This window comes from Nothobranchius furzeri, chromosome 13 (genome assembly GCF_043380555.1).
Source record: "Nothobranchius furzeri strain GRZ-AD chromosome 13, NfurGRZ-RIMD1, whole genome shotgun sequence".
NCBI classification, from domain to species: domain Eukaryota; kingdom Metazoa; phylum Chordata; class Actinopteri; order Cyprinodontiformes; family Nothobranchiidae; genus Nothobranchius; species Nothobranchius furzeri.
The window spans coordinates 51,282,005-51,307,123 of NC_091753.1; the positions used below are offsets into that span (position 1 = coordinate 51,282,005).

General features: G+C 41.4%; 3 protein-coding genes across 3 annotated transcripts; all 3 read right to left on the reverse strand.

Annotated features, from left to right (window-relative positions):
* Nucleotides 1-9,032: 9,032 nt before the first annotated feature.
* On the reverse strand, nt 9,033-12,222 carry LOC107380566 (extracellular calcium-sensing receptor-like). Its single transcript, XM_054742497.2, has 5 exons — nt 12,017-12,222; nt 11,633-11,918; nt 10,706-11,530; nt 10,400-10,630; nt 9,033-10,272 (listed from the first exon to the last, which is right to left on the reverse strand). The coding sequence occupies exons 1-5, from the start codon at nt 12,220-12,222 to the stop codon at nt 9,103-9,105; spliced, it is 2,718 nt and encodes a 905-aa protein (XP_054598472.1). The 3' UTR covers nt 9,033-9,102.
* A 1,189-nt stretch (nt 12,223-13,411) lies between these two features.
* On the reverse strand, nt 13,412-17,386 carry LOC107380565 (extracellular calcium-sensing receptor-like). Its single transcript, XM_054742223.2, has 6 exons — nt 16,794-17,386; nt 16,421-16,709; nt 15,451-16,257; nt 15,143-15,370; nt 14,455-14,578; nt 13,412-14,325 (listed from the first exon to the last, which is right to left on the reverse strand). Exons 1-6 carry the CDS (start codon nt 17,024-17,026, stop codon nt 13,412-13,414), a joined length of 2,595 nt encoding a protein of 864 aa, XP_054598198.2. The 5' UTR covers nt 17,027-17,386.
* Nucleotides 17,387-21,842: 4,456 nt separating this feature from the next.
* LOC107380564 (extracellular calcium-sensing receptor-like) lies at nt 21,843-25,119 on the reverse strand. Its single transcript, XM_054742496.2, has 6 exons — nt 24,983-25,119; nt 24,604-24,892; nt 23,630-24,436; nt 23,322-23,549; nt 22,883-23,006; nt 21,843-22,753 (listed from the first exon to the last, which is right to left on the reverse strand). The coding sequence occupies exons 1-6, from the start codon at nt 25,117-25,119 to the stop codon at nt 21,843-21,845; spliced, it is 2,496 nt and encodes an 831-aa protein (XP_054598471.2).

Genomic DNA, 25,119 nt, shown 5'->3' on the forward strand with positions numbered 1-25,119 from the left:
GAGCAGGAGGAGAGAAATATGCGGGGATGGGGAGGAATGGCTGGTTGGGCTTAGCCCTCCAGGGAGCCAGCTCCCCTACTGGCCCCAATAGGCACCTCTGTTGTCAAACTGCCACCCAGGGCATGAGACCCCAGCCCATCCTGCCAGGGCCCAAAGCAGCAGCATTACAGAGCCTCACGGAGTCCGAGGGCACCAACCCAGCCCCATCCCAGCAGAATATCTATGCCCACCCCTGCATTTGCACAACTTCCAGAATATATAAGACATGGGACATCCAGGTAAGGTTTGGTCCTCCCCGTCCTGGACCTCCCCCTCCCCTGTGATGGAACGGCAGAGGAGCCAAGGTCTTCCTGATGCCCCCGAACCCGGGCCAAGCACTGCTGTGTGTTCCTGCCTTCTTCCCGGCAGCATACATGTCAGGACCTGACCCCCAAGGCCCCGCCCAGATCCCCACACGGGGCCGGCCACCCCCAAACCCCGAGCCCCCAGGCCCCCACCCAGACCCGCCCCGGGGTATTGCAGCCGCCAGCCAGTGACCCATGGCCGCCGCCCAAGATCCCCAAGGGGCCCCACTCACAACCGCCAGTAGTCCACCCCCCCGAGGCAACCCAAGCACCTCCAGAGGGGGGGCAACAGCCCCCCAGTCCCAGACACCCCCAGTGAACCCACCTCCAGGGAACATCCGGATACTCCAAACTCAGACTCCACACCCCCCCACCCACACCATCCCGCAGGACAACATCAATGGCCCCTCACCCTCGCTATGTGATGGAACCGATCAAAGGAGCCCAGAGAGATTCATCTGAAGTGGAAGCAGAGGCTATATCAAGTGCAATATGATCTAACAAAAGATTTCTATACTGGTTAATGCAGAGAGTTTCTCTATTTTTCCAATTCAAGAGGATAGTTTTCTTAGCGATGCACATGGCAGTCAGAACCACGTGAACCAAAGATGTTGCAATCGGGACATTGTGCAGCTGTCCCAGTAAACAAAGAGAGGGGGAAGTTGGGATATGACATTTCAGACATTTTGACAGATCCTCACATACTCTACCCCAAAATTCCTGGACAGGTGGGCAGGACCACAGTGCATGAATGTAATTGTCAGGAATGTTGTTTGTGCAGTGTGTACAGGTGTCAGACGACACAAACCCCATCTTGAACATCCAATGACCTGTATAGTGTACTCTGTGTAGAATTTTGTACTGAATTAATTGTAAATTGGGGTGTCTGATCATTTTAAAAGTTTTTAAACAAGTTTGGGACCAGAAGCCCTGGTCAAAGCTAACTGATAGATCCACCTCCCATTTTTCAATGGGGATTGCAATTTTATCGTCTATTTTGGACAGTGTCTTATATGCTTTAGACAGTAGTTTGGGGGGTTTGAGATTATAAAAGTCAAATACCCTTGGTGGTGTTTGTAATTCTATTTTATTGAGCTTAAATTTTTGTTTGACTACAGATTTAATTTGGTGATATTCTAAAAAGCTATTCTTATCCATTCCAAATTGGAAGACTATTTGATTAAATGGGATGAAGTCCAATCCTTCATATATGTGTTCCAGGTATAGGATTCCTTTATTTTTCCAGTCCGGAAGGTTCATCATTTTGTTGTTTTGCAAAATGTCAGGATTGTTCCAGATAGGTGTGCGTCTGCATGGTACTAGTGAAGACTCGGTCATTTTAAGATACTCCCACCATGCTGTCAGAGAAGTGCTGATACTAATACTTTTAAAGCTTTCATGTTTTCTTATGCTTGAGCTAATAAATGGTAAGTCTGAAAGCTCTATCGTATTGCAAAGTGTCTGTTCTATATCTAACCAGGACTCACCTAGTGGGTTATCTTGCAACCATTTTGGTATATATTGCAGCCTGTTGGCTAAGAAATAATAATAAAATTGGGTAAATCCAGTCCTCCTCTGTCTTTAGTCTTCTGAAGCGTTTTTAAGCTAATTCGTGGAGGTTTATCCTGCCAAAGGAATTTAGTAATTGAGGAGTCCAGAGATCTAAACCAGTCAGCTACAGTCTTTTAACATGGCCATGCCAATGATATTGCTTCTTGTGTGACTGACAAGTACAAAGACCTGTAGGCGTTACCACCTTTGCTTTGGCCCATGACCCCATGGTTACAGGAATAAATGCAGAAAGGAATCTGCAGGATGTTTCTTTTTGCTTATGAAGTGTAATAAAGTTTTGACTTGTGTGAGGTTAAAATAATCATGATTTATATCAAATGTTTTTTTCCTCCAGCGGGGATGGAAGTGTTACCATAAAAAAAAGACAATAAATGATTAAAAAGATCACTCTTTTATTTATAGAATGTGTGGGGCGACGGTGGCACAGGAGTTAAGAGCTTGCCCTGTAATCGGAAGGTTGCAGGTTCGAGCCCCGCTCAGTCTGTCATTTTCATTGTGTCCTTGGGCAAGACACTTAGCTCACGTTCCCTGCTGGTGGTGGTCGGAGGGACCGGTGGCGCCAGTGCTCTGCAGTCTCGCCTCTGTCAGTGCGCCCCAGGGCAGCGCCCCAGGGCAGCACCCCAGGGCAGCACCCCAGGGCAGCTGTGGCTACATCGTAGCTCATCCCCACCAGTGTGTGAATGTGTGTGTGAATGGGTGAATGACTGATTATGTTGCAAAGCACCTTGGGGGGTTCCAGGACTCTAGAAGGCGCTATATCAAATACAGGCCATTTACCATTTACCAATGTTTCTTTTGGATGGCTCACTTTTGAATTGATTGGACAAATTTTGTCATCAGTCCCCACTGTACATGGAAAGCTGGGTTAAAAAAGACAAGGGCAAGCCTGTTAATGGTGACACACACGAAGAAATTTCAGCGTAAAATAAAAACACCTCTGCTGCAGCCCTCCAGCAGTGTCAAAATCATTGACAAAATATTTAGGGTTTTTTGTGATGAATATAATTTTTGCAAATGTAAACAAAACTAAAACTTCTATTTATACTTCTATAAAGACTGAATTATAACGAGTATTGATTAACAATTAAAACGACAACGATAATTGACAGTAATAAAAATCCAATCAAACATGGAAAAGATGGGAGAACAGAAATAAAAACCAATCAGCAAATAGAACAGGCGGGATTAGATGAGAGAATAATCAGAGTCCGGAGCCGGATGATGTAACCACAGACATCATATATTGATGTCTACACCGGTAACAGTTTAACAGTTTATGTCTAAAGTGAGGAAATGGCCACAGCTTTCCCACTGGCAAGAAGAGGAGAAAGCAGTGGGAAGATGCTTGTGGATGGACACAACTTCCCATAGATCTGCGGCTGTGTTCCTGACACTTTTCTCCTGATGCGTTTGAGGCTAACAGTCGACCACAACAACTTAAAGAGCTCACCAGAGCGTCTGGGTATAAGAGAAGGTGGAAACTAAATGCTTTACCGGCTATTTTCTCACACAAGGAGCCCAAACGCCCTCGGCAATACAAGAGGTGCTGGACGCTTTCTTGAGCCGACACCCGCTCCTGCAGCTGTCACGTTCAGCGAACCATCGGACACACCATTCGTCACGGATGAAGCTGAAAATTAATTTCTCCCGTCAGTAAAACAAGCAGTAAGTGTAGCAACACAGTGTTCTCCAATTATCCAATATCTGCAAAAATGATTCAAGTCGTTTCACTGAATATCCTAATAATCTATAAAGCGCACGAAAGCTCTGGATGCTAAAATTCTCCTAAATCATTCATAATTGAATAAGTCTGATCACACGATAGCTTACCGTTAACTTCTGCTGACAAAAATGTGAGCACTCACCCTCTCGGTTACTATGGAGATGCATTTGCCACACACACTACCGGTTTTGTCCTGCACTCGCTTAATCCCGTCTTTCTTGCTCTTCATTTTGATGCTTGTTTTGTGAAACATGGTCAGTGATGTCCTCATTAATGTTTCGCTCTGGTTCAAATTGACAAGGTTGAACAGATGACATGTTGATGTCACTGAACAGTCACTATAGGGTCGCAAAGCCGGCTGGTGCAATCAAGATACAACCATATGACGGCACTACCCAGAGTGCAGTGCGATGCTAACAACAATGTCGACCTACGAGTTAAACAATTTTTAACAAATTTTATAAAATTGAACAAGGCTTTTTACACCATTTTAATATAACTAATACTAACATTCATTTTTTAAGAACCACAAGATTTTGTAACCTGGGTTCCTTTTAAGGAGTGGCTACATATGTAACAAATGATTAATCAGATGTGATAATTCCACATAAATATGAAATATTGACCTGATTTATATTTGAATGTTTAATCAGAAGATTATAGTTACTTTTACTTATTCAGGGACCATAAACACTTCATATTAATTCAGACAGAGTCACTTATATAGTTTATAAAAATGAATTTATTTCTATTTCCCTAAACTAATGATTATACATGACAAAGTTTGAATGATGATATGTAATGTAATGGATATGTATCGTAGACAATCTACATACTAGAATTAACGCTGTTTGCTATCAGCTTTGTTAGATTCTGAGAAAGATCAAACAAGTTAACAAATGAAGCTTCTATCATATATAAATATCTAGGATATTTATGTAATCGATAGAAGTTCATACACCAACCGGCTTGGTCTATATTTAATCCAAAGATTCTTTTTTTTATTTAAGATATTAAAATTAATATCAAAAGTTTATTTATTGAATCAGAAGCTTAAAGGAATCTTTGCTTATTCAATAACCAAATATATACCATTCTGTGTTTCATTTCAAAGAAGAGTCAAGTTTAAAAAGTTAAGAATTTATTACTAACAATTTAAAGATGACAATTTTAGAAATGACTATTTAAAAATGGCAATTTGTAACAGCTTGATATTAAAACTTGTTATTAAAAGCAAACCTGTGTCTGAATGGAAAAGTAAAATTAAATGCAATGTTTGGATGCGTGGATGAATCTCAGAAGATTTCTTTCAGAGAGAGAAATGCGTTCTGGGTGGAAAAAGTTGTTTTGCAACTAACTGAGTTGTTTCTTAGAGCTAACAGCATACAGACGCCATCTGTCGGAAAGTGTCTACCTCACCCAGTTCAGGAGACCCTCTGGTGGATCCGAGATGTCAGGTGGAGATGGTGTCCTCCTGGCAGGAGGTTGGTAGAAGGACCTCGGTGCGACTCAAATCGGTCCTGAGATGTCTCCGGGTCACAACGACTGATGAAACTAGCTGCATCTCAAAATCAATAACTCTGAAGGAGTTTTGGTCAGCTGGTTACAGGTGTGTTTATTCGGAGCAATTCTATCGGCGTGACAGAACAGCTTAGTGAGGCTTTTGGCTCAGAAGGGTGCAAGATCATCCTGCTGACAGCAGGATGCTGGACCTGAAGACTGACAAGGTCATTTAGAGAAAAGGCAAATTGAACCGACACAAACCCATCAGGTGGCTGAAAGCTGTACGCGTCAGGTGGCCACAAGGGTTTTAGGGCCCATGATGCGTCCACCTTCTCACCCTGAGCGGCAAGTGGGTCTGTCAAGTTGTCGAGATGGCCGTTAAGGAAGTTCTCTGGCGGAAGTCGAGTTTCAAAGCTGAGTTTCTGTGGTGGCAAAAGTTCTGAACTAGGTGGTGAACACGGTGTTCCCACTTGCTCAGAGTTACCAACCGTAAGTCTGAGGAGTTCAGGAGGCCGACCCTCGTCCTCTGGTACTCTCGTCACCATGGAGATTATCTGCTTGGTTCAAGAACTGGAGTTGAACTGAAGAGTTTTTGATTTTAACAAAACCTCAGAACACGCCCTCTCAGCATCAGAAAGCTTGTTGTTTTGGAGCAAAGACATGTGAGGTGGTTACCTTTACCCTGGATTCAGTTCTGCATGATGTGTACACGTGCAAATGACATCCTTCACACTGTCAAACAATACTGATTATCATAAATAATAATTATTATTAACCCAAAGAATAATTAGTCATTTCAGTAATTAAATACATTTATACTGAACCATGATGATTATTTATGATGATTATAATAAACCTTGTAATAAACAGTAAAAAGAGTTTATTAAAAATGATTATTTTTAAATCTTGAAGTGTCCTTCATCTTGCGAAGGAACAGCACAGATAAAAGATGGTGTTCAGCAGACTGCACGGCTCCTGTGATGGATAATCTGTGGAACAAAAGTTACAGCTTGACCCAGCTCGACCTAGCAGGGGAAGTGTGACCTTTGGGTCACAAATATGAGGCCATTCATGTCTCTACAGATATGAAGTGATTTATTGTGATGTGTGGAATGCTGGAATGGAAGCTAGATGTTTTAGCAAAGCCTTTTTTAAGTATCTGAAAAAGTTTGTGGAGTCTGGGTTGTAAAATTAATTTGACTGTATGTTTGGTAAGCTAGATATTTGTTTATAAATCCATCCAACGCAATCTGTTGAGTCTACGACACCCTTTGTGTACACCGGTGCACCCTTTCTAGGATCTACAGTCACCCACATCACAGCTGACCTTCAGATGACAGGATTTGAAGTTTCATTTCCTGATATTTGGACATCTCGCCTTGGATTGAATAGCAGCAGCGCAACTAACATTGACTTGCAATACTTGGGTGTGTATATATGTATATATGTGTGTGTAAATGAACATGTGTGCGGGTATACATGTTCTTATGTGTTTTTAGGTATTTTTATTCTCATTTATTGTGGTTGTTGTATGTTTTAGAGAGCGAACATCTACCGAAGACAAATTCCTTGTAAATGTACTTTTACTTGGCCAATCAATCTGAAATCTGAAAATCTGAGATGTTTTATCTCCACAAATAACTCAAACCTGGAGGAGCTTCTGGCATGTGGTTAAGTTGCTAATGCTAACCATAACCTAGTCTGGACATTCACTGCCATCTCTAATGCTAAAACAGCCTTCCCCGTGAAGTCAAGGTCAGTGAGTCCATGAATGTTATGTGATGTAGGTAAATGGTAAATGGTCTGTATTTTGATAAAGCGCCTTCTAGAGCCCTGGAACCCCCAAGGCACTTTTCAATATAATCAGTCATTCACCCATTTACATACACATTCACACCCTGGTGGAGATGAGCTACATTGTAGCCACAGCTGCCCTGGGGCACACTGGCAGAGGTGAGTCTGCCGTACACCGGTCCCTCCGACCACCACCAGCAGGCAAGGTGGGTTAAGTGTCTTGCCCAAAGACACAACAACAGCACCAGACTGAGGGAAACTCAAACCTGCAACCTTCCAATTACGGGGTGAGTGCTTAACTCCTGTGTCACCGCCGTCTCGTGGATCTGTCAGGCTTTTCAAATCCTAAATTTTCACCATCTATTTGCTATCAGATCACCATCAATCATTAAAATTGGGTTCTCAGTTAGCCACACCTTTATAACCATTATAAATAGAGTTTTATTAGTCCAAAGTGTGAATTGTGATTTTTTTTCATAATGTTTCACAGTCTCAAGTGCAGTTAACATTTCCTTTACAGAAAATTAAAATTTATGCATCAGAAGAAATGACATACTGTATATTTTAGAAGACTAAAATAAGACTAAAATTAAAACAAATTAGACAACAAAATTGTGACTAAAATTAAATTATTTTTGTCAAAAAAGACAAAGACTAAAAATAAATTAACATTTCTTGTCAAAACCAACACAGTCTCCCACTACACGAGAATCCGGAGACTTGGGCCATGATGGACATGGCCCTGAGAAGCTGTGGGGGGGCATCCCTTGATTTTCATTTCTAAAAGGTGGCACCCTAACTGTGAGGAAGACTCTCTGCTTGCTACATAGAGAGACTAGGTGTTAGTGTTTACAGTCCCGGGAAAGAGGGATGTAGATTTGAGACTACTTGGCTTGGGAGGAGTGGGCCATTGTGACATAGAAACAACTACATCCAACAGCATGCAGTAGCCTAGCAAAAAATGTAGAGTTGAAGGGAAGAAGCAACTGAGACAGGGAAATGCACATGTGAAGCCAAAACGTCTTTGGGTGTGTGTTTTCATGAGGAAATATGAAAAAAGCTCTAAAGGGTGGATTTTGCATAATATAGTCCCTTTAAATATGCAGCTGTTGTATGCTTATAGTGCCCAAAGACCTAGTCATTGACTCTTTGTGAAAAATCAGATGTTACTGATTTGGATGGTAAAACTGGACACAACACTAAAGATGAATGCTCTAATTAATGCAGTGACTAGGTCTTGTTACGTCCAGCTCTGGCGCTTGTCAGTGATTAAGTCAGTGTCCGTGTCCATAGTTAATCTACAATCTGTAATGCATGTCTGCGTTTTGTCAGTACTGGACTATTGCAACTCTATATGCCGGACCTAGTGAATCTGTGATGAGGCTGCAATTGGTTTAAAAATCAGCAGCTAGATTTTTTCTGGATCAAAGAGATGGGATCACATCTATTCTGATCTCTGCACTGGCTTCCCATGGAGCTTTGGATCCATGGCCAGACCCTGGTTCAGGTCTAGAAGGCTCTTGCTAGGACCGCTCTTGCATACTTCTCAATTTTCTTTCCAAGCATGTCTCTCAAGACCTCTTCGATTAGTCAATCATGATTTCTTGGTATTCGAGGAAAAAAGAGAAAGCCAGGGGTGATGATGTGCCTTTTCGAGTTTTGCCCCTTAACCCAGGAACCAACGTCCTCTCGAGGTTAAACTGGCTCCCTCAATACAACAATTCTAAGATAGACATTTTTTGCACCTCTTGTCACTTCTGTTAATGCCCATTAGTGACCCTGTTTTGAGTATCGTATTTATTACTTACATGATGCTTTTAATTCCATTTTTATTCTGTGTATGTAGCCATTTTTATTGTACTTAGTTTCTGGCTTTCAGTTATTTATTTAAACCTTATTCTTTATGTTTGGGATTCATCGCGCACTCACAAAAAATGACTTCAACAAAAAGTACAACTTCAGACTTTTATTAAAATATCACTTCTCAAACGTAGATGAGAGAAGATTACATGCACTTATTCATAAAAATTAGGACAAACATGACAATGTGACATCAGCCAAATATTTGACAAACTGACACTGTAAATAGATTTTAATACATAACAAATTGATTCATGGCTAAATAACCCATTAATAAAAATGTATGATGGTGTTTTATGAACATTTTCAGATCGCTCTCATGGTCCCTCTGCTCATCATATATTTTTTTGTATTTTTCTCAGGTTTTACTAAGATGATGTAGCACTTGGGAAAAAATATGCAACACAGCAGTCCATAACTGGAAGCCAGAATAGCAAAAATCTCCACAGCCACACTGAATTTTCCAGGAGAGCTGACATAAGCTGGGATGAAGGAGATCCACACGGCACAGAATATCAACATGCTGAAAGTGATAAACTTCGCCTCGTTAAAGTTGTCCGGGAGCTTTCGTGCCAAAAACGCAAGTCCAAAACACAACAGAGCTAAAACCCCGATGTATCCCAGCACAGCCCAGAACCCTGCAGCTGATCCCAGAGCACATTCTAGAATAATCTTTTCTGTGTAATATTTAGAATTTTTGTATGGAAATGGAGGGCTGACTGTTAGCCAAAGTGTGCAAATTAAAAGCTGCACAAGAGTGAAAGCTACAACACTGAGTCTCTGCTTTGTGGGTCCAAACCACTTCATCACATTACTGCCAGGTAATGTAGCCCTGAAGGCCATCAAAACCACTGTTGTCTTCCCCAGAACACAGGACATGCAGAGGACGAAGATGATGCCAAAAGCTGTGTGTCGCAGCTTGCAGGACCACTCAGAAGGTCGACCGATGAAGGTCAGGGAGCAGAGAAAACAGAGACTCAGGGAGAACAGCAGCAGGAAACTCAGTTCTGAGTTGTTTGCTCTGACTATCGGAGTTTGTCTGAAGAGGAAAAATATCAAGGCCACGGCCGCCGCCAAGCAAGCACCAAAGACAGAGAGGCTCACAAACAGCATTCCCATGAATTCTGTGAAGGTGAGGAACTCAATAGCTTTCATTTCACAATCAGTCCTCTCCAAATTGGATTTGTAATCAGGAGGACATGTGTCACATTTCACTGCATCTGAAAGCATAAATACATTTAAGCTGCACATGGTGGACATCTTCAGATAAACCAGTAAACTGCTGGCAGTGATTCTACCCAGCAGAAACACAATGAGCACAAGGCCAAAGACTAGGAATCCTGCTGTCTCACTTGTGCTGTTGCTGAACTCCCCATCAGCACAGGTAATGCAATCAAAGCAGCAGATAGGTTTTCCCTTAATGAAAGCCCGGCGAGTCCCTGGTAAACAGCTCTCACTGCAAACAGATCTTGGCACCTAAGTCACAGAGGTAACAGTTATTGCACAATCATAAATTAAAAACATTAGAATAGTAAAATATTGTTTCATGGTTAAACAAAAAAGACAACTGGCAATGAAATTACAACATTTTGAGATGACTCACCTCAGTATTTTCATCGGCCCAGACAGGCTGTACCTCTTCATTCATCTGAAACTGGTGACCTTCTGGCTGAGAAGCATCATAGTGACCTATAGTTTTGAATTGTATGTACCCAGTTTGATCCTTCCGGCAGTTAATGAGTGCATAGTGTGCCACTGGACCACCAGACTCATCAAAGAACACCCTTTCACCAGTTTTTGTGGTAAAATTTACTTGTGTTAGGTAATGGAGCACCTGCAAGGAAATAATGGTTTTATTGGACTATAGAATTTATTGTGGCATTTCAAGAACAACGTTTTCTACTTTTACCTCCCATGGCTGCACTTTTTCCTTATCAGCACATGTACTGTTCTCAAAAGGCCCCTGTCCATCTTCACAACTAAACAGCATCTCCAGAGCGTGAGCGACAGCATATGTGGCCTTGTAGACATTATTCATCAAGCTGGCATCTGATACATCAGTAAATTGTGTGTTTACATCCCACAGAGTCTCTTTCCCACTGCAGGCTGCAACACGATCCTTCACATTCATGTTTGTTTGGGGAGGGAACGTGCATCGAAATAGAGTCTCCCATAGCTTGACAAGTCCCTGATTACCCGGTGTGGTGGAAGGCCTGCTGTTAGCTAGAAACTCCTTCAGCCCAGGGATGTGGGCATTCATGGATGCAAAGCACACAGCTCCTTTAACAATGGCATAGTGAACGTCAGTGGCAAAGTAACGATATGTTATCCACCCCTCACTTCCTACCCACTGCAGGCCCGTAACGTTCTGAGCATGAAGCTCTTTGATGAGTATATCAAGGTCTGGGCCATCAGCAAACGCAACTATTACCTTAGAAGTGGACTGTTTTATAACATCCACCACTTCTAGAAACCACTTTTTGGAATTGGTTCGGTCAACAGCCACTGAATATTCGACACATACACCTTCTTTTTTTGCTGCTTCCAAGAAAACAGCCATGCCATCATTTCCGTAATCACTGTTAGACCTGACAGCTCCCACCCAGGTCCAGCCAAAATGTTTCACAAGCTTTGCTAGTGCTGTGCTTTGATATACGTCGCTAGGTATGGTTCTGAAGAACGAAGGGTACTCTTGTCTGTTGCTGAGGCATGCACACGTGGCTGAATGACTGATCTTGAGGAAAAAATAAGTTGTATGAGATAAATGTTTGCATATGTAATTTCACCAACATGGATTTCCTTTTGTTTGTATTTAGAGCATGCCTATAGCACTCACCACAGGTATATGAAAGGGCCCCATTGTTCGTGCAATACCTATCGTTGAGGTGGAAGTCGTTTCCCCAATGACAGCATGCACACTGGAGAGTTTGTCACAAAACCCATCTGTGCTTCGAAAGGCATTCATCAGATTTAACGACGCTTTGATGGAAAGAGGGGTGTTGGGGCATGAATCAAAGATCCTGTATCCGAGCGTCACGTTGGGAAGCAGCTCCGAGCTGTTGTTGATTTCCTCTATCACAAACATCATCGTGTGGGCATACTGAAGCTCACTTATTTCCAGTCTGTAAAAATTATGAAATATTACAAACACTTTGAGCTACAGTTCACATGTGGAAAAAACAACACTTTTTGCATGCAAAATTTTTCATCCTTTTCTTACCCATCACACTGGATTGCTCCTGGGTTGACTCTGAAGGTTTGATTAAGCATGACTGGATATTGGTGGAAGGGCAAAATGCCTCCAATGATGATGTCGCCCTCCTTAGAAAACTGAGATAATTTTTCAGTTCCATATGTTTGACACACAGATTTCCCTCCTTTCATATTTGAAAGCAAAAATAACAGTAGATGGCATACAAGCAGCATAGTTTCTGACCTTATTGTTCACTATGTAAATCCTAACTGTAATATCCCTAAACTCCCTGCAGTATATAACAGTTACCTCAACCAAGCCAGAGGGGCTCATTAGTATTTTTTTTAATTATTTTTTCTCCTCTACCAGTGATATTGCTCATGGCATGACTGACAGGTGAATAGGCCTATGAGGCTCATTGTGTTTGTTTAATCTCTGCTTTTACCAAAAACAGAAGGTACTTGAATGTGATTTACTTGCTTTATGAAATTTCTGATTGTGTGTCTAAACATATGTTTGATTAATTTAATAAAATGTCAATTATTTTATCTAACAGATACAAAAATACATGTTTCAATCTTGATGAAAATTAAATTATAGGTCAACTCATTTTTGTAATGCATTGGCAGTGGTTTCTTGTAAGAATGTATGCCTTGTAAGTCAATCTCTGGGGAAAAGTTCACATGCTCTTGTTTCAGGTCGTAAAAGTCATCTGGAGGAGAAAGTAGCTTCAGACAAAAGGATTTTAGTCGTATTTCCTGATATTTGGACATGTCACCTCTGATTGGTTAACAGCAACGCAACTCCACCTCTAACTGTGCTTGCTCTGCAACGCTGATGTTTTATCTCCACAAATAACACAAGTCTGAAGGAATTCTGCCATGTGGTGGAGTTGCTAATGATAACAGTTAGCTTCTGTCGCAAGTCAAGGTGGGTAAGTCTATGAACGCTGAATGACAGTGTGACGTAGATCTGTCAGACTTTTGTCAACGGAACGTATTTTTGTCGGTTTTCAAAGAGAAGCTAACACAGGAAATTGGGGTAAATTACTCTTTTCATGTTTAGCCTGTATTGACAAACTCAACTGATCATTCAAAAAAATATAAACTAGGTAAAATGTTTTTTTCAACGAACCTGCTCTTAAAAATTCAAGGTTCAGTCAATGGTTCAAAAGATTATCCCGGATGAGCCCCCATTTATGTTACAACCTAGCTATGTAGCCCACAACATAAAATGCTTCCATGTCACATCATAAACAAATAAACAAATAAATAAATAAACAATGCGTTTGAAACAAATCATTTTAGGTCAAACTTCCTGTATATTGGTGCAAATAGAAACGCTGCAGAAAATAAAATTTTGCAACATCTTGCCCATAGAACAAAACACATTCATGTGACCTGGAGTTTTAAGGAATAAAATTCATTGTGGAGTATTTATGTGGTTTCTTCCCATAATGTAGTTTCTAGTATTCCTCTCAGGTTTCAGTAGTAGAATGTAACACTTTGGGGCAAAAATACAGAAAAGCAACCCAAAGCTTGAGGCCAGAATAGCAAACACTTCTACAGCTGTAGTAAATTTCCCAGGAGAGCTTATATAAGCTGGGATAAACGTCACCCAGACTGCACTGAATATCAGCATGCTGAAGGTGATGCATTTAGCTTCATTAAAATTATCAGGCAGCTTTCGAGCCAGAAAAGCAAGAATAAAGCAAAGAAAAGCCAGGAATCCTATATATCCCAACGCTACCCAAAATGCTACAGGTGAGCCTAAATCACACTCTAGAATGATCCTTTTGTTAGTGTGAAGTGCGTTTCTGAGGGGAAACGGTGGAGCGTGCACTAACCATAACACACAAATCAGAACCTGAAGTAAAGTACAGACAAGAACGCTTGTTCTCTGGAGAGGAGCAGAACACTGAGGAACGGTGTTTGCTGGCGTTTTAGCTCTAAAGGCCATCACTACGGTTATGGTTTTAGCTAAAATACATGAAATACATAAAGCAAACGTGATGCCAAAAGCTGTGTGGCGCAGCATGCAGGACCACTCAGTGGGCTGTCCAATGAAAGCTAAAGAGCACAGGAAACACAGAGTCAAGGAGAAGAGTAGCAGGAAGCTCAGCTCAGAGTTACTGGCTTTGACTAGAGGAGTGTGGCGAAACCATAAGAAAACCAAAGAGACCACCAGTGTTAAACTGGCTCCAAACAAGGAGAAAGCAGCGAGATGATCCCCCATCGTCTCTCCGTAGGAAAGGAACTCGACCGCCTTTGGGACACATTTGCTGTGGTCATCGTTGGACCAGAAGTCTGATGGACACCGTGAACATTCTGCAGAATCTGAAGGAAAAACAGGAAAATTGTGTGTTTGTGTTGTGCAGAGGTTTGCTTGAATTTTAAATCAGGATTGGAATGCTTGTTTCATTCTTAACCAATAACAGGATTAATGGCACTATTTGGTCTACTGACTGGTGGAGTTGCTGATCTCTCCAGCAGTGCAGGTGACACAGGAGAAGCAGCAGATCGGTTTGCCTTTAATCGTCGCCTGTCGGAAGCCTGGCAGACAACTCTCACTGCAGACAGACAACGGCCTCTGCAACATGAACAAAGCTTAATTGTATGAATCAATATGACACATTCAAGTGAAATGTGTTTTTCAATGAGCTATTGCAGAATTGGAGCTTTCAACAAACATGACTGGAATCTGTAGAAAACATGGACGTAATTTTCACTTTAGAAGTGGAGGGGTGGGGGTGGGGGGGTATCTTTAGAGTATGCTCTAATGGGAAACAGGCTTCAACACAAGCGGTTGTTTTCCACTTGGTCCTAGAGCTCAACCAGTGTCAATTTAATATAGCGTAATATTGTTTTGGCATGGTAAAAAATGCAGGGGTCAAAACTTGACTTTGGAAAAAGTGGGGGGGACATGTGCACCCCCCCCCCCCCCCCCAAAATTACGTCCATCGTAGAAAATCACATTCAATGTGAAGATGACAAACAATTTCAGCAAATACAGTTAAAATGAATACAGTCCAAACAGTCATTCTGTTACGCTTATCAGACTGAGATCGTATAACAGATGATTTTAGAGTAAAGGTTCTCCCAGAAATGTATCATTGCACCGAAATAATGTTTTAATTCACAAATCCAGTGTTACCTCCCAAGATGTCCCTGCCCATGTTATATTTACTCCATTCATGGTAAACTGTTTTCCATTTGGTAGTGAAGCATCGTAGCTCCCTACAGTCATGAACACAGTCTCTCCTGCTGGGTTTCTCTGCCAGTTCACAAGCTCATACGTTGCTGCAGGGTCTCCATTTTCATTAAAATGCACTCTCTCTCCTGACTGGAGCGTGAAATTAACATCCTGGAGGTGTTTCACAAGCTAACAGTGCAAACCACTGGTAAATCACTTGATTCTGAAATGAAACTAAAAATCTGTACATTTTCTAAGTTTCCTCCTACCTGTGTTGGCTCCATGTCATCGGCTAAAATGCGAGAGTGATTCATTGATTCACCATTTTGCCCACATTTGAACATGCTGTGCATGGCATGAGCAACAGCGTACACAGCCTTATACACATTGTTAGATATCCGGAGTGCTGAAACGTCAGTGAAAACGTTGTTTATGTCCTGGAGTCTCTCAGAACCAGAACACTGTTCTGTTCCACGTAAACCGGACTGAAAACTACAACCAAAGGTTGTTTCCCAGAAGTCTTTCAACACGTTGCTCTGGGGGTCCTGGCTTGGTTTAACCTGTAAAAGAAACTCTTTCAGGCCTTCGATTTTAGCCTTTCTTATTGCAAAGCCCAACGACCCTGTTAGGAGACCGGAGTATCTCTGGTCAGCCAAATGACTCGAAGTAATCCAGGATTCACTGCCCACCCACTGCAGCCCAGTCAGGTTCTGCCTCAGAGCTTCCTCAAGCAGAACATCCATCTCATCATAAGCAAGAAAGGCGACTAAAACATGTGATGTTCCTCCACGGATCACTCTGACCGTCTTCTGAAGCTGCTCCGTAGAACCAGTCCTTGAGATGGCCTCAGAGTACTCAACACAGATCCCCTCCTGACCCGCGGCTGTAATAAATGTTGCCATCCCATTGTTACCGTAGTCGTTGTTACTTCTCACTGCACCGACCCACGTCCATCCAAAGTGCTTCACCAGTTTAGCCAGTGCTCTGCTTTGGTAGTAGTCACTGGGAATGGTTCTGAAGAAGGAGGGGTACTCCTTTCTGTTACTGAGACAAGCACATGTGGCAAAGTGGCTGATCTGTCAGAAAAGAAAAGCAGACATGAAGAGCACAGACCTTTGCACAGAAATGACATCATGCACGTAACCAACATTTGTATTATCAGAATTTGAGCTAATAATTTATCATGCAGTTCATCTGCTGACAGTGTGAACGCCAATTTACAATTCTACTTCAACTTACCAGTGGTATTTTGAAAACGGATAACATTTTTAGCATTGCAATCGTTGTGGATGACTCAGACGTTCCAATGATGGCATGAACAGATGACTGGCCCGAGCAAGTTTGGCCCAGTTTCTTCTTGTGTCCATTTATGAGCCCCATTGCTGAACGTGTTGTGGGTAATGATGATGCACAGTTGTCAAAAATCTTATAACCCACCGAGATATTTGGTAGCAGAGAGCTGCTATTGTTGATCTCCTCGGTGGCAAATATCAATGTTTGAGCAAAACGAAATTCTCTTAAGTTTAGCCTGAAAATGGAAGCAATTCCTAATTTTATGAATACAATCTTCAATTTCAAATGTTATTACACTGTGAACAGAAGAGATAAATACCTGGAACATATGGGAAGACCTGGCGCGTCCGCTGAGGAGAGTGAAGGCTCTGAAATGTGACTGTGAATAGAAAAAGCTCCTCCAATGACAACATCTCCTTTCTTAGACATGAGAGGGAACTCTGGGCTCCCCAGCATCTCACAGACAACATCATCCTGTTCTGATTCCCCCAAAATAACCACAAACAACAAAATAACACAGATCCAGTCACACATTGTTTTTAAGGCACACATGAACTCAAATCTATAATTTTCTGCTCTGACTAAAACATGTCTGCTCTCAGGCTTTATACTTCAGCATGTGATGATGATGCAGTTCATCTAATCGCATACTTGTTACGTTGCAATCTCCCTTCACTCCATCACATCAATAACTTTCAACTGGATGCAATAGCTACAAGTGCAAAATGAGCTTTTATTACAAATGTATCAATTTGATTATTTTTAATGCAGCAAAAGGCTTTTTATAAATATATGAAAAGCACAAATATTCCATTTAAAGTTTACAGTTGGGCATTTAAAGACGTGATCTAATCATAATTTCATGTAAACAATTAAACTATATTTGGAAGAAATACAGTCTCACCAGAATATGGTTTTATTTAGACATTGGATTTATGACATTGAATTGTTACCCTGTAGGTAACACTTTACTATGCAAAATTGTGCTTCGTTACTAGGGAACGGCTTAAGCCGGGCGTACACTGTGCGACTTTTACACTTTTTTGAGCCGATAATCTACCCGTGTGAGAATCCACAAGATCGGGGCGAGTTTTCCGCTGAGCATCGTGTAGTGTACAGGGGGTTACGAGAAGCGATTAACACCACGCGACCAGCTACCAATCAGCAATCGTGAGCTCGCACGGACTTCTGGCGTGTTTGATATTTCGCTCGTCCCTCGTGAGGGTATCCCACCGTTGAAGCGGCGCTGCGAGCAGCTGCGACCCAAAAAGTACCAGAAACGCTCACGGCGCATGCGCAATCCTGCATCAACGCCGCTCGCCCGCTATTTCCCTAATAACACGTTGTTCGTTTTAATTTCTACACGTTTTTTTACTCACAAAGATTGTCAAGAAAGCGTGTTTGTCGTGTTCTTGTCAAATTAAGCTGATCACAAAACACAGATTTACTTTCTTTATTTCGTTTTCCTCATCCAACCCCCATAAATCCCTGTGTGTCCCCCTGCAGCACTCCTGAAGGACAACAGGCAAGACAAAAAAGACTGACGTGTTGTGTAAAAACTGCTATTTTTAGCATAGGTCCGATGTGTTGCTACCAGACGTACAGTGTGAGCAGTCAGGTCGCGTCTGAGAACTGGGTCGTACAGTGTGAGCACATGACTCGTGAGATCTGCCCTGCGAGGAAGTCGTACAGTTTGAGCTGAAGCTGAGTGCTACGAGTGAAAAGGTCGCACAGTGTCCGCCCGGCTTTAGGGGGTAATGAGTAATGAAGCAGGGAAGAATAGTTAACGAGTAATTACTGGTGAAAATGCTCATCAGTCTTTCTAGAGACTAATAGATAGTTAACCAGTACTTACTGGTAAACACCCAGGAGTTTTTTCAGGGACTAATAGGTGGTTATCTATTAAAGCAATAAGGAATGAATCCCAGATGAATGAAGTGCCTGTAGACTCTCTTTTGTAAACTTCATGAAGGATGCAGATAATTTGCAACATCACAGTGATTTAACATCCCTGTTTCATTTTGATTTCACTCGTCTGTCACTTCGTTGTCCATCGTTGGCGTCCATTTGTCTGGAGATGATGGAAAGTTAAGGCTCCTCCCAAGTACCTACCCAGGAACTAATCTGTACTTACTCAGTACTTAACCATTACTTATGTTTTTACATGGCCATTAACCATAAAGACATTGAGCTTATTCACACATCATTTTCTTTCATCTTGTGTGTTTTAACACTCCAGAGATGGGTGACCAAAATCCTGCAGGTTACAGTATTACCTGGCTCAAATCAATCACTAACAAAATGTTCAATGTTTAGGGTACTTTTTTAAATAATCAAAAAAAAAATACACAAACATTTACTTTTACATTTATAAACCTTGATATCAACATGTAAAAACACCCTAAAACTACTTATTCTTCCCTGCTTCATTACTCATTAGCCCCCAAGGCATTCCCTAGTAACAAAGCACAACTGTGCGTACTTTATTGTAAAGTGTTACGACAGATTTAATGTAAAAATTTCATCAGCAAGAATTTTACTGCAGAATTTAAGTTCTCAGAAAAAACAGAGTGACCTCCTGGCGACCCAAGCCATGCAGTCATCACTCGAGTTGACACCTCATTGGTGTCATGGGATCAAGAAGATGTGATTTGACTGGCTTAAAGCCACTCAACTCCATCGAGTGATGATTACTTTGGCTGGGGTCACCAGGAGGTCATTTCATTTGTTGAATTTTGCTGTTGAATTTCTCATGTTGAATTTTTGCAGCTGAAATTCGGCATCAGTTCAATGTAATAAATGCAATGTCTAAAAAAGTCATACTCTGGTGACACTATTTCTTTCATATAACAGAGGTATATTTTAATATATTAAAAATGTTGCTCTATTAAACAGGTGGTTGTCAATTTTTATTATTACTGCATCTACTACCAAGTTCACTCACTTTTAATTCTGAGGTTATGTTTAAGTCCGTTTTGTCGTTCACCTGTGCAATGACAATAAAAGATCTTCAATCTTTATTCTTGAATGTTTAAAAATTAAACCAAATTTCAAAGAAGCAGCACATGAATTGCACATTTTAAGTGTGTATGCATTCTGCTACAACAGCAACAACCTGAAACCCAACACATCTACAGTCGTGGCCAAAGTTTTGAGAATTACACAAATATTAGTTTTCACAAAGTGTGTTGCTAAACTGGTTTTAGATCTTTCTTTCTGTGATCTACTGAAATGAAAGCCCTTCACATCGTTCAACAGCTTTTATCAACAATGACATGACATTTACTCTATGCAAAGAGTCAGTATTTGCAGTGTTTGCCCTTCTTTTTCAGGACCTCTGCAATTCAACTGGGCATGCGCTCAATCAACGTCTGGGCCAAATCCTCACTGATAGCAACCCATTCTTTCATAATCACTTCTCGGAGTTTGTCAGAATTAGTGGGTTTTTGCTTGTCCACCCGCCTCTTGAGAATTGACGACAAGTTCTCAATGGGATTAAGATCTGGAGAGTTTCCAGGCCATGGACCCAAAATTTCAACATTTTGGTCCCCGAGCCACTGAGTTATCACTTTTGCCTTATGGCACGGTGCTCCATCATGCTGGTAAATGCATAATTCTTCACCAAACTGCTGTCGGATTGTTGGAAGAAGTTGCTGTCGGAGGGTGTTTTGGTACCATTCTTTATTCGTGGCTGTGTTTTTGGGCAAAATTGTGAGTGAACCCACTCCCTTGGATGAGAAGCAACCCCACCCATGAATGGTCTCAGGATGCTTACTGTTGGCATGACACAGGACTGATGGTAGCGCTCACCTTGTCTTCTCCGGATAAGCTTTTTTCTAGATGCCCCAAACAATCGGAAAGGAGCTTCATCAAAGAATATGACTTTTCCCTATCCTCAGCAATCCATTCGCCATACTTTTTGCAGTAGATCAATCTGTCCCTGATGTGTTTTTGGAGAGAATTGGCTTATTTGCTGCCCTTCTTGACACCAGGCTATCTTCCAAAAGTCTTTGTCTCACTGTGCATGCAGATGCGCTCGCACCTGCCTGCTGCCATTCCTGAGCAGGCTCTGCACTGGTGGCACTCCGATCCTCGTTAGGAGACGATCCTGGTGCTTGCTGGACATTCTTGGACGCCTTGAAGCCTTCTTAACAATTGAACCTCTTTCTTTGATGTTCTTGACCATCCTATAATTTGCTGATTTAAATGTAATGTTAGTAGCCACAATATCCTTGCCTGTGAAGCTATTTTTATGCAACGCAATGATGGCTGCATGTGTTTCTTTGCAGCTCACCGTGGTTACCAATGGAAGAACAGTGATTTCAAGCATCACCCTCCTTTTAGCAAGTCAAGTCTGCCATTCTAACCCAATCAGCCTGACATAATGATCTCCAGCCTTGTGCTCGTCAACATTCTCACCAAGATGATTACTGAATTGAACTCAGCAGGTCCTTTAACGACAGCAATAAAATGCAGTGGAAAGTTTTTGGGGGGATGAAGTTCATTTCCATGGCAAAGAAGGACTATGCAATCCATCTGATCATGCTTCATAACATTCTAGAGTATTTCCAAATTGCTGTTATAAAAGCTTAAGCAGCAACTTTTCCATTTTTCCATATAAAAACCACGCCTCTCGTTCATGAATGTGCACCTCTAGCTGGCAAACAGAGCTAAAACACATTCTTTTATTAGTATTATTCTTATTTCATGTTGTTTATATATATATATATATATATATATATATATATAATTTATATATATATATATATATATTTATTTATGTTTTTTATGTGTTTTTTTAAAGACATTTACATGAGAAAGTTCACCAACCCTTCATCTGTCAAGGTACGTCCTCAAGAACTTACGGAGACAAATGTCCAGCCTATCTGTTGGTGCTGAACAGCGCTCAGTTCATTTAGCATTTGGCCTACGGGACAGGCTTAGCAAAAAAATAAAAATAAATAAAAGATAAATGACCTGTTGGCTACATTACAACACAGTACAAAACTATTTCTCATTTTCACAAAAACATTTCTTAGTTTTTTGTTACATTATAACGAGAAACTTCTTTGTTATTACGAGATACTACTCTTGTATTTTCCCCCGCACTGGCAGTTCTATGCTTCCGTACCTATAGCCTATCTTAAAAAAAAATTCAAGGAGGCTTTGTCCATCTTAATTTAGGCCATTGTTTAGAACATAGTAGTTCTCTGTCCCTTACTTAACACTGACTCCTCCACTCAACTCTGACTACCGTTTCGATGATTCAGAACTGACAGAAAAGGTTTCATGTCCAGTTTTGACGTGTAGTTTATATTAGGCTTTAAACTTAAATTAATAACCCCAAATTCCTAGGGACAGTGTAGGTTTATGATGCTTTTGACTGGTTTCTTCTCATTATGTAGTTTCTAGTATTCCTGTCAGGTTTCAGTAGTAGAATGTAACACTTTGGGGCAAAAATACAGAAAAGCAACCCAAAGCTTGAGGCCAGAATAGCAAACACTTCTACAGCTGTAGTAAATTTCCCAGGAGAGCTTATATAAGCTGGGATAAACGTCACCCAGACTGCACTGAATATCAGCATGCTGAAGGTGATGCATTTAGCTTCATTAAAATTATCAGGCAGCTTTCGAGCCAGAAAAGCAAGAATAAAGCAAAGAAAAGCCAGGAATCCTATATATCCCAACACTACCCAAAATGCTACAGGTGAGCCTAAATCACACTCTAGAATGATCCTTTTGTTAGTGTGAAGTGCGTTTCTGAGGGGAAATGGTGGAGCGTGCACTAACCATAACACACAAATCAGAACCTGAAGTGAAGTACAAACAAGAACGCTTGTTCTCTGGAGAGGAGCAGAACACTGAGGAACGGGGTTTGCTGGCCTTTTAGCTCTAAAGGCCATCACTACGGTTATGGTTTTAGCTAAAATACATGAAATACATAAAGCAAACGTGATGCCGAAAGCTGTGTGGCGCAGCATGCAGGACCACTCAGTGGGCTGTCCAATGAAAGCTAAAGAGCACAGGAAACACAGAGTCAAGGAGAAGAGTAGCAGGAAGCTCAGCTCAGAGTTATTGGCTTTGACTAGAGGAGTGTGGCGAAACCATAAGAAAACCAAAGAGACCACCAGTGTTAAACTGGCTCCAAACAAGGAGAAAGCAGCGAGAAGATCCCCCATCGTCTCTCCGTAGGAAAGGAACTCGACCGCCTTTGGGACACATTTGCTGTGGTCATCGTTGGACCAGAAGTCTGATGGACACCGTGAACATTCTGCAGAATCTGATGGAAAAACAGGAAAATTGTGTGTTTGTGTTGTGCAGAGGTTTGCTTGAATTTTAAATCAAGATTGGAATGCTTGTTTCATTCTTAACCAATAACAGGATTAATGGCACTAATTGGTCTACTGACTGGTGGAGTTGCTGATCTCTCCAGCAGTGCAGGTGACACAGGAGAAGCAGCAGATCGGTTTGCCTTTAATCGTCGCCTGTCGGAAGCCTGGCAGACAACTCTCACTGCAGACAGACAACGGCCTCTGCAACATGAACAAAGTTCAGTCAGTTAGCTGATTCTCTGTGTGAATAAATATTTAACTATTAGGAAGTGTTTTATTTTTTATTTAAGATCAATCGTCATTGGTTTAACTGCTTCAGAGGACAAAAAGGTCAATCAATAAATTATTTTATCTACTAAATATAAAAATGTACAATTAATTGTTTACATGAACCTTTTTCATTGTTTAATAAATAAAATTCATGGATTTTTTTATTATGTCGTAAATTTATCTGCATTTTGGCATCCACTGAATCTGAACCACCAGAGATAATATTTTACACATTTGAAGTGTTACCTCCCAAGATGTCCCTGCCCATGTTATATTAACTCCATTCATGGTAAACTGTTTTCCATTTGGTAGTGAAGCATCGTAGCTCCCTACAGTCATGAACACAGTCTCTCCTGCTGGGTTTCTCTGCCAGTTCACAAGCTCATACGTTGCTGCAGGGTCTCCATTTTCATTAAAATGCACTCTCTCTCCTGACTGGAGCGTGAAATTAACATCCTGGAGGTGTTTCACAAGCTAACAGTGCAAACCACTGGTAAATCACTTGATTCTGAAATGAAACAAAAAATCTGTACATTTTTTAAGTTTCCTCCTACCTGTGTTGGCTCCATGTCATCGGCTAAAATGCGAGAGTGATTCATTGATTCACCATTTTGCCCACATTTGAACATGCTGTGCATGGCATGAGCAACAGCGTACACAGCCTTATACACATTGTTAGATATCCGGAGTGCTGAAACGTCAGTGAAAACGTTGTTTATGTCCTGGAGTCTCTCAGAACCAGAACACTGTTCTGTTCCACGTAAACCGGACTGAAAACTACAACCAAAGGTTGTTTCCCAGAAGTCTTTCAACATGTTGCTCTGGGGGTCCTGGCTTGGTTTAACCTGTAAAAGAAACTCTTTCAGGCCTTCGATTTTAGCCTTTCTTATTGCAAAGCCCAACGACCCTGTTAGGAGACCGGAGTATCTCTGGTCAGCCAAGTGACTCGAAGTAATCCAGGATTCACTGCCCACCCACTGCAGCCCAGTCAGGTTCTGCCTCAGAGCTTCCTCAAGCAGAACATCCATCTCTCCTTGAGCTAGAAAGGCGACTAAAACATGTGATGTTCCTCCACGGATCACTCTGACCGTCTTCTGAAGCTGCTCCGTAGAACCAGTCCTTGAGATGGCCTCAGAGTACTCAACACAGATCCCCTCCTGACCCGCGGCTGTAATAAATGTTGCCATCCCATTGTTACCGTAGTCGTTGTTACTTCTCACTGCACCGACCCACGTCCATCCGAAGTGCTTCACCAGTTTAGCCAGTGCTCTGCTTTGGTAGTAGTCACTGGGAATGGTTCTGAAGAAGGAGGGGTACTCCTTTCTGTTACTGAGACAAGCACATGTGGCAAAGTGGCTGATCTGTCAGAAAAGAAAGAAAAACAGACAAGCATGCATGTTTGAACTCAACTAGCTCACAAGTTGACATCTTTATCATAAACTTTTCAGCAAAAGTGACGCTAGAACTGTAAAATATTGTTTTATGCGACAGAGTATTTCTAAATATAACAAATATCTAACGTTTTTACCACTGGTATTTGAAAGACTCCCAAAATTTGCAGCATTGCTATAGTTGAGGATGATTCAGATGCCCCAATAATTGCATGAACAGATGATTGACTAGAGCAATTTTTTGCAAAGTTCTTCTCATCTCCACTCATCAGATCCATGACGGAACGTGTGGAAGGAAGCGTTGAACCACAGCTGTCAAATATTTTATAACCGACTGTTATATTTGGCAGTAGAGAGCTGCTATTGTTGATCTCCTCAATGGCAAATATCATTGTCTGAGCAAAACGAAATTCTCTTAAATTCAACCTGGTGAAAAGTAAAAAAAAAGTAAAGTTTTTATTGTTTTTTTTCTGTAGGAAAGGTTAAAAGCTTTAAAATGATAAAAGGGTTTTTTACCTGGTGCACTTTAGAAGCTCTGGCGGTTCATTCATGGAGAGTGAAGGTTTTGAGATTTGGGAGAAGAGGGAAAATGTTCCTCCTATAGCAACATCTCCTTTCTTAGACAGCAGAGGAAAATCTGGGCTGCCCAGCAT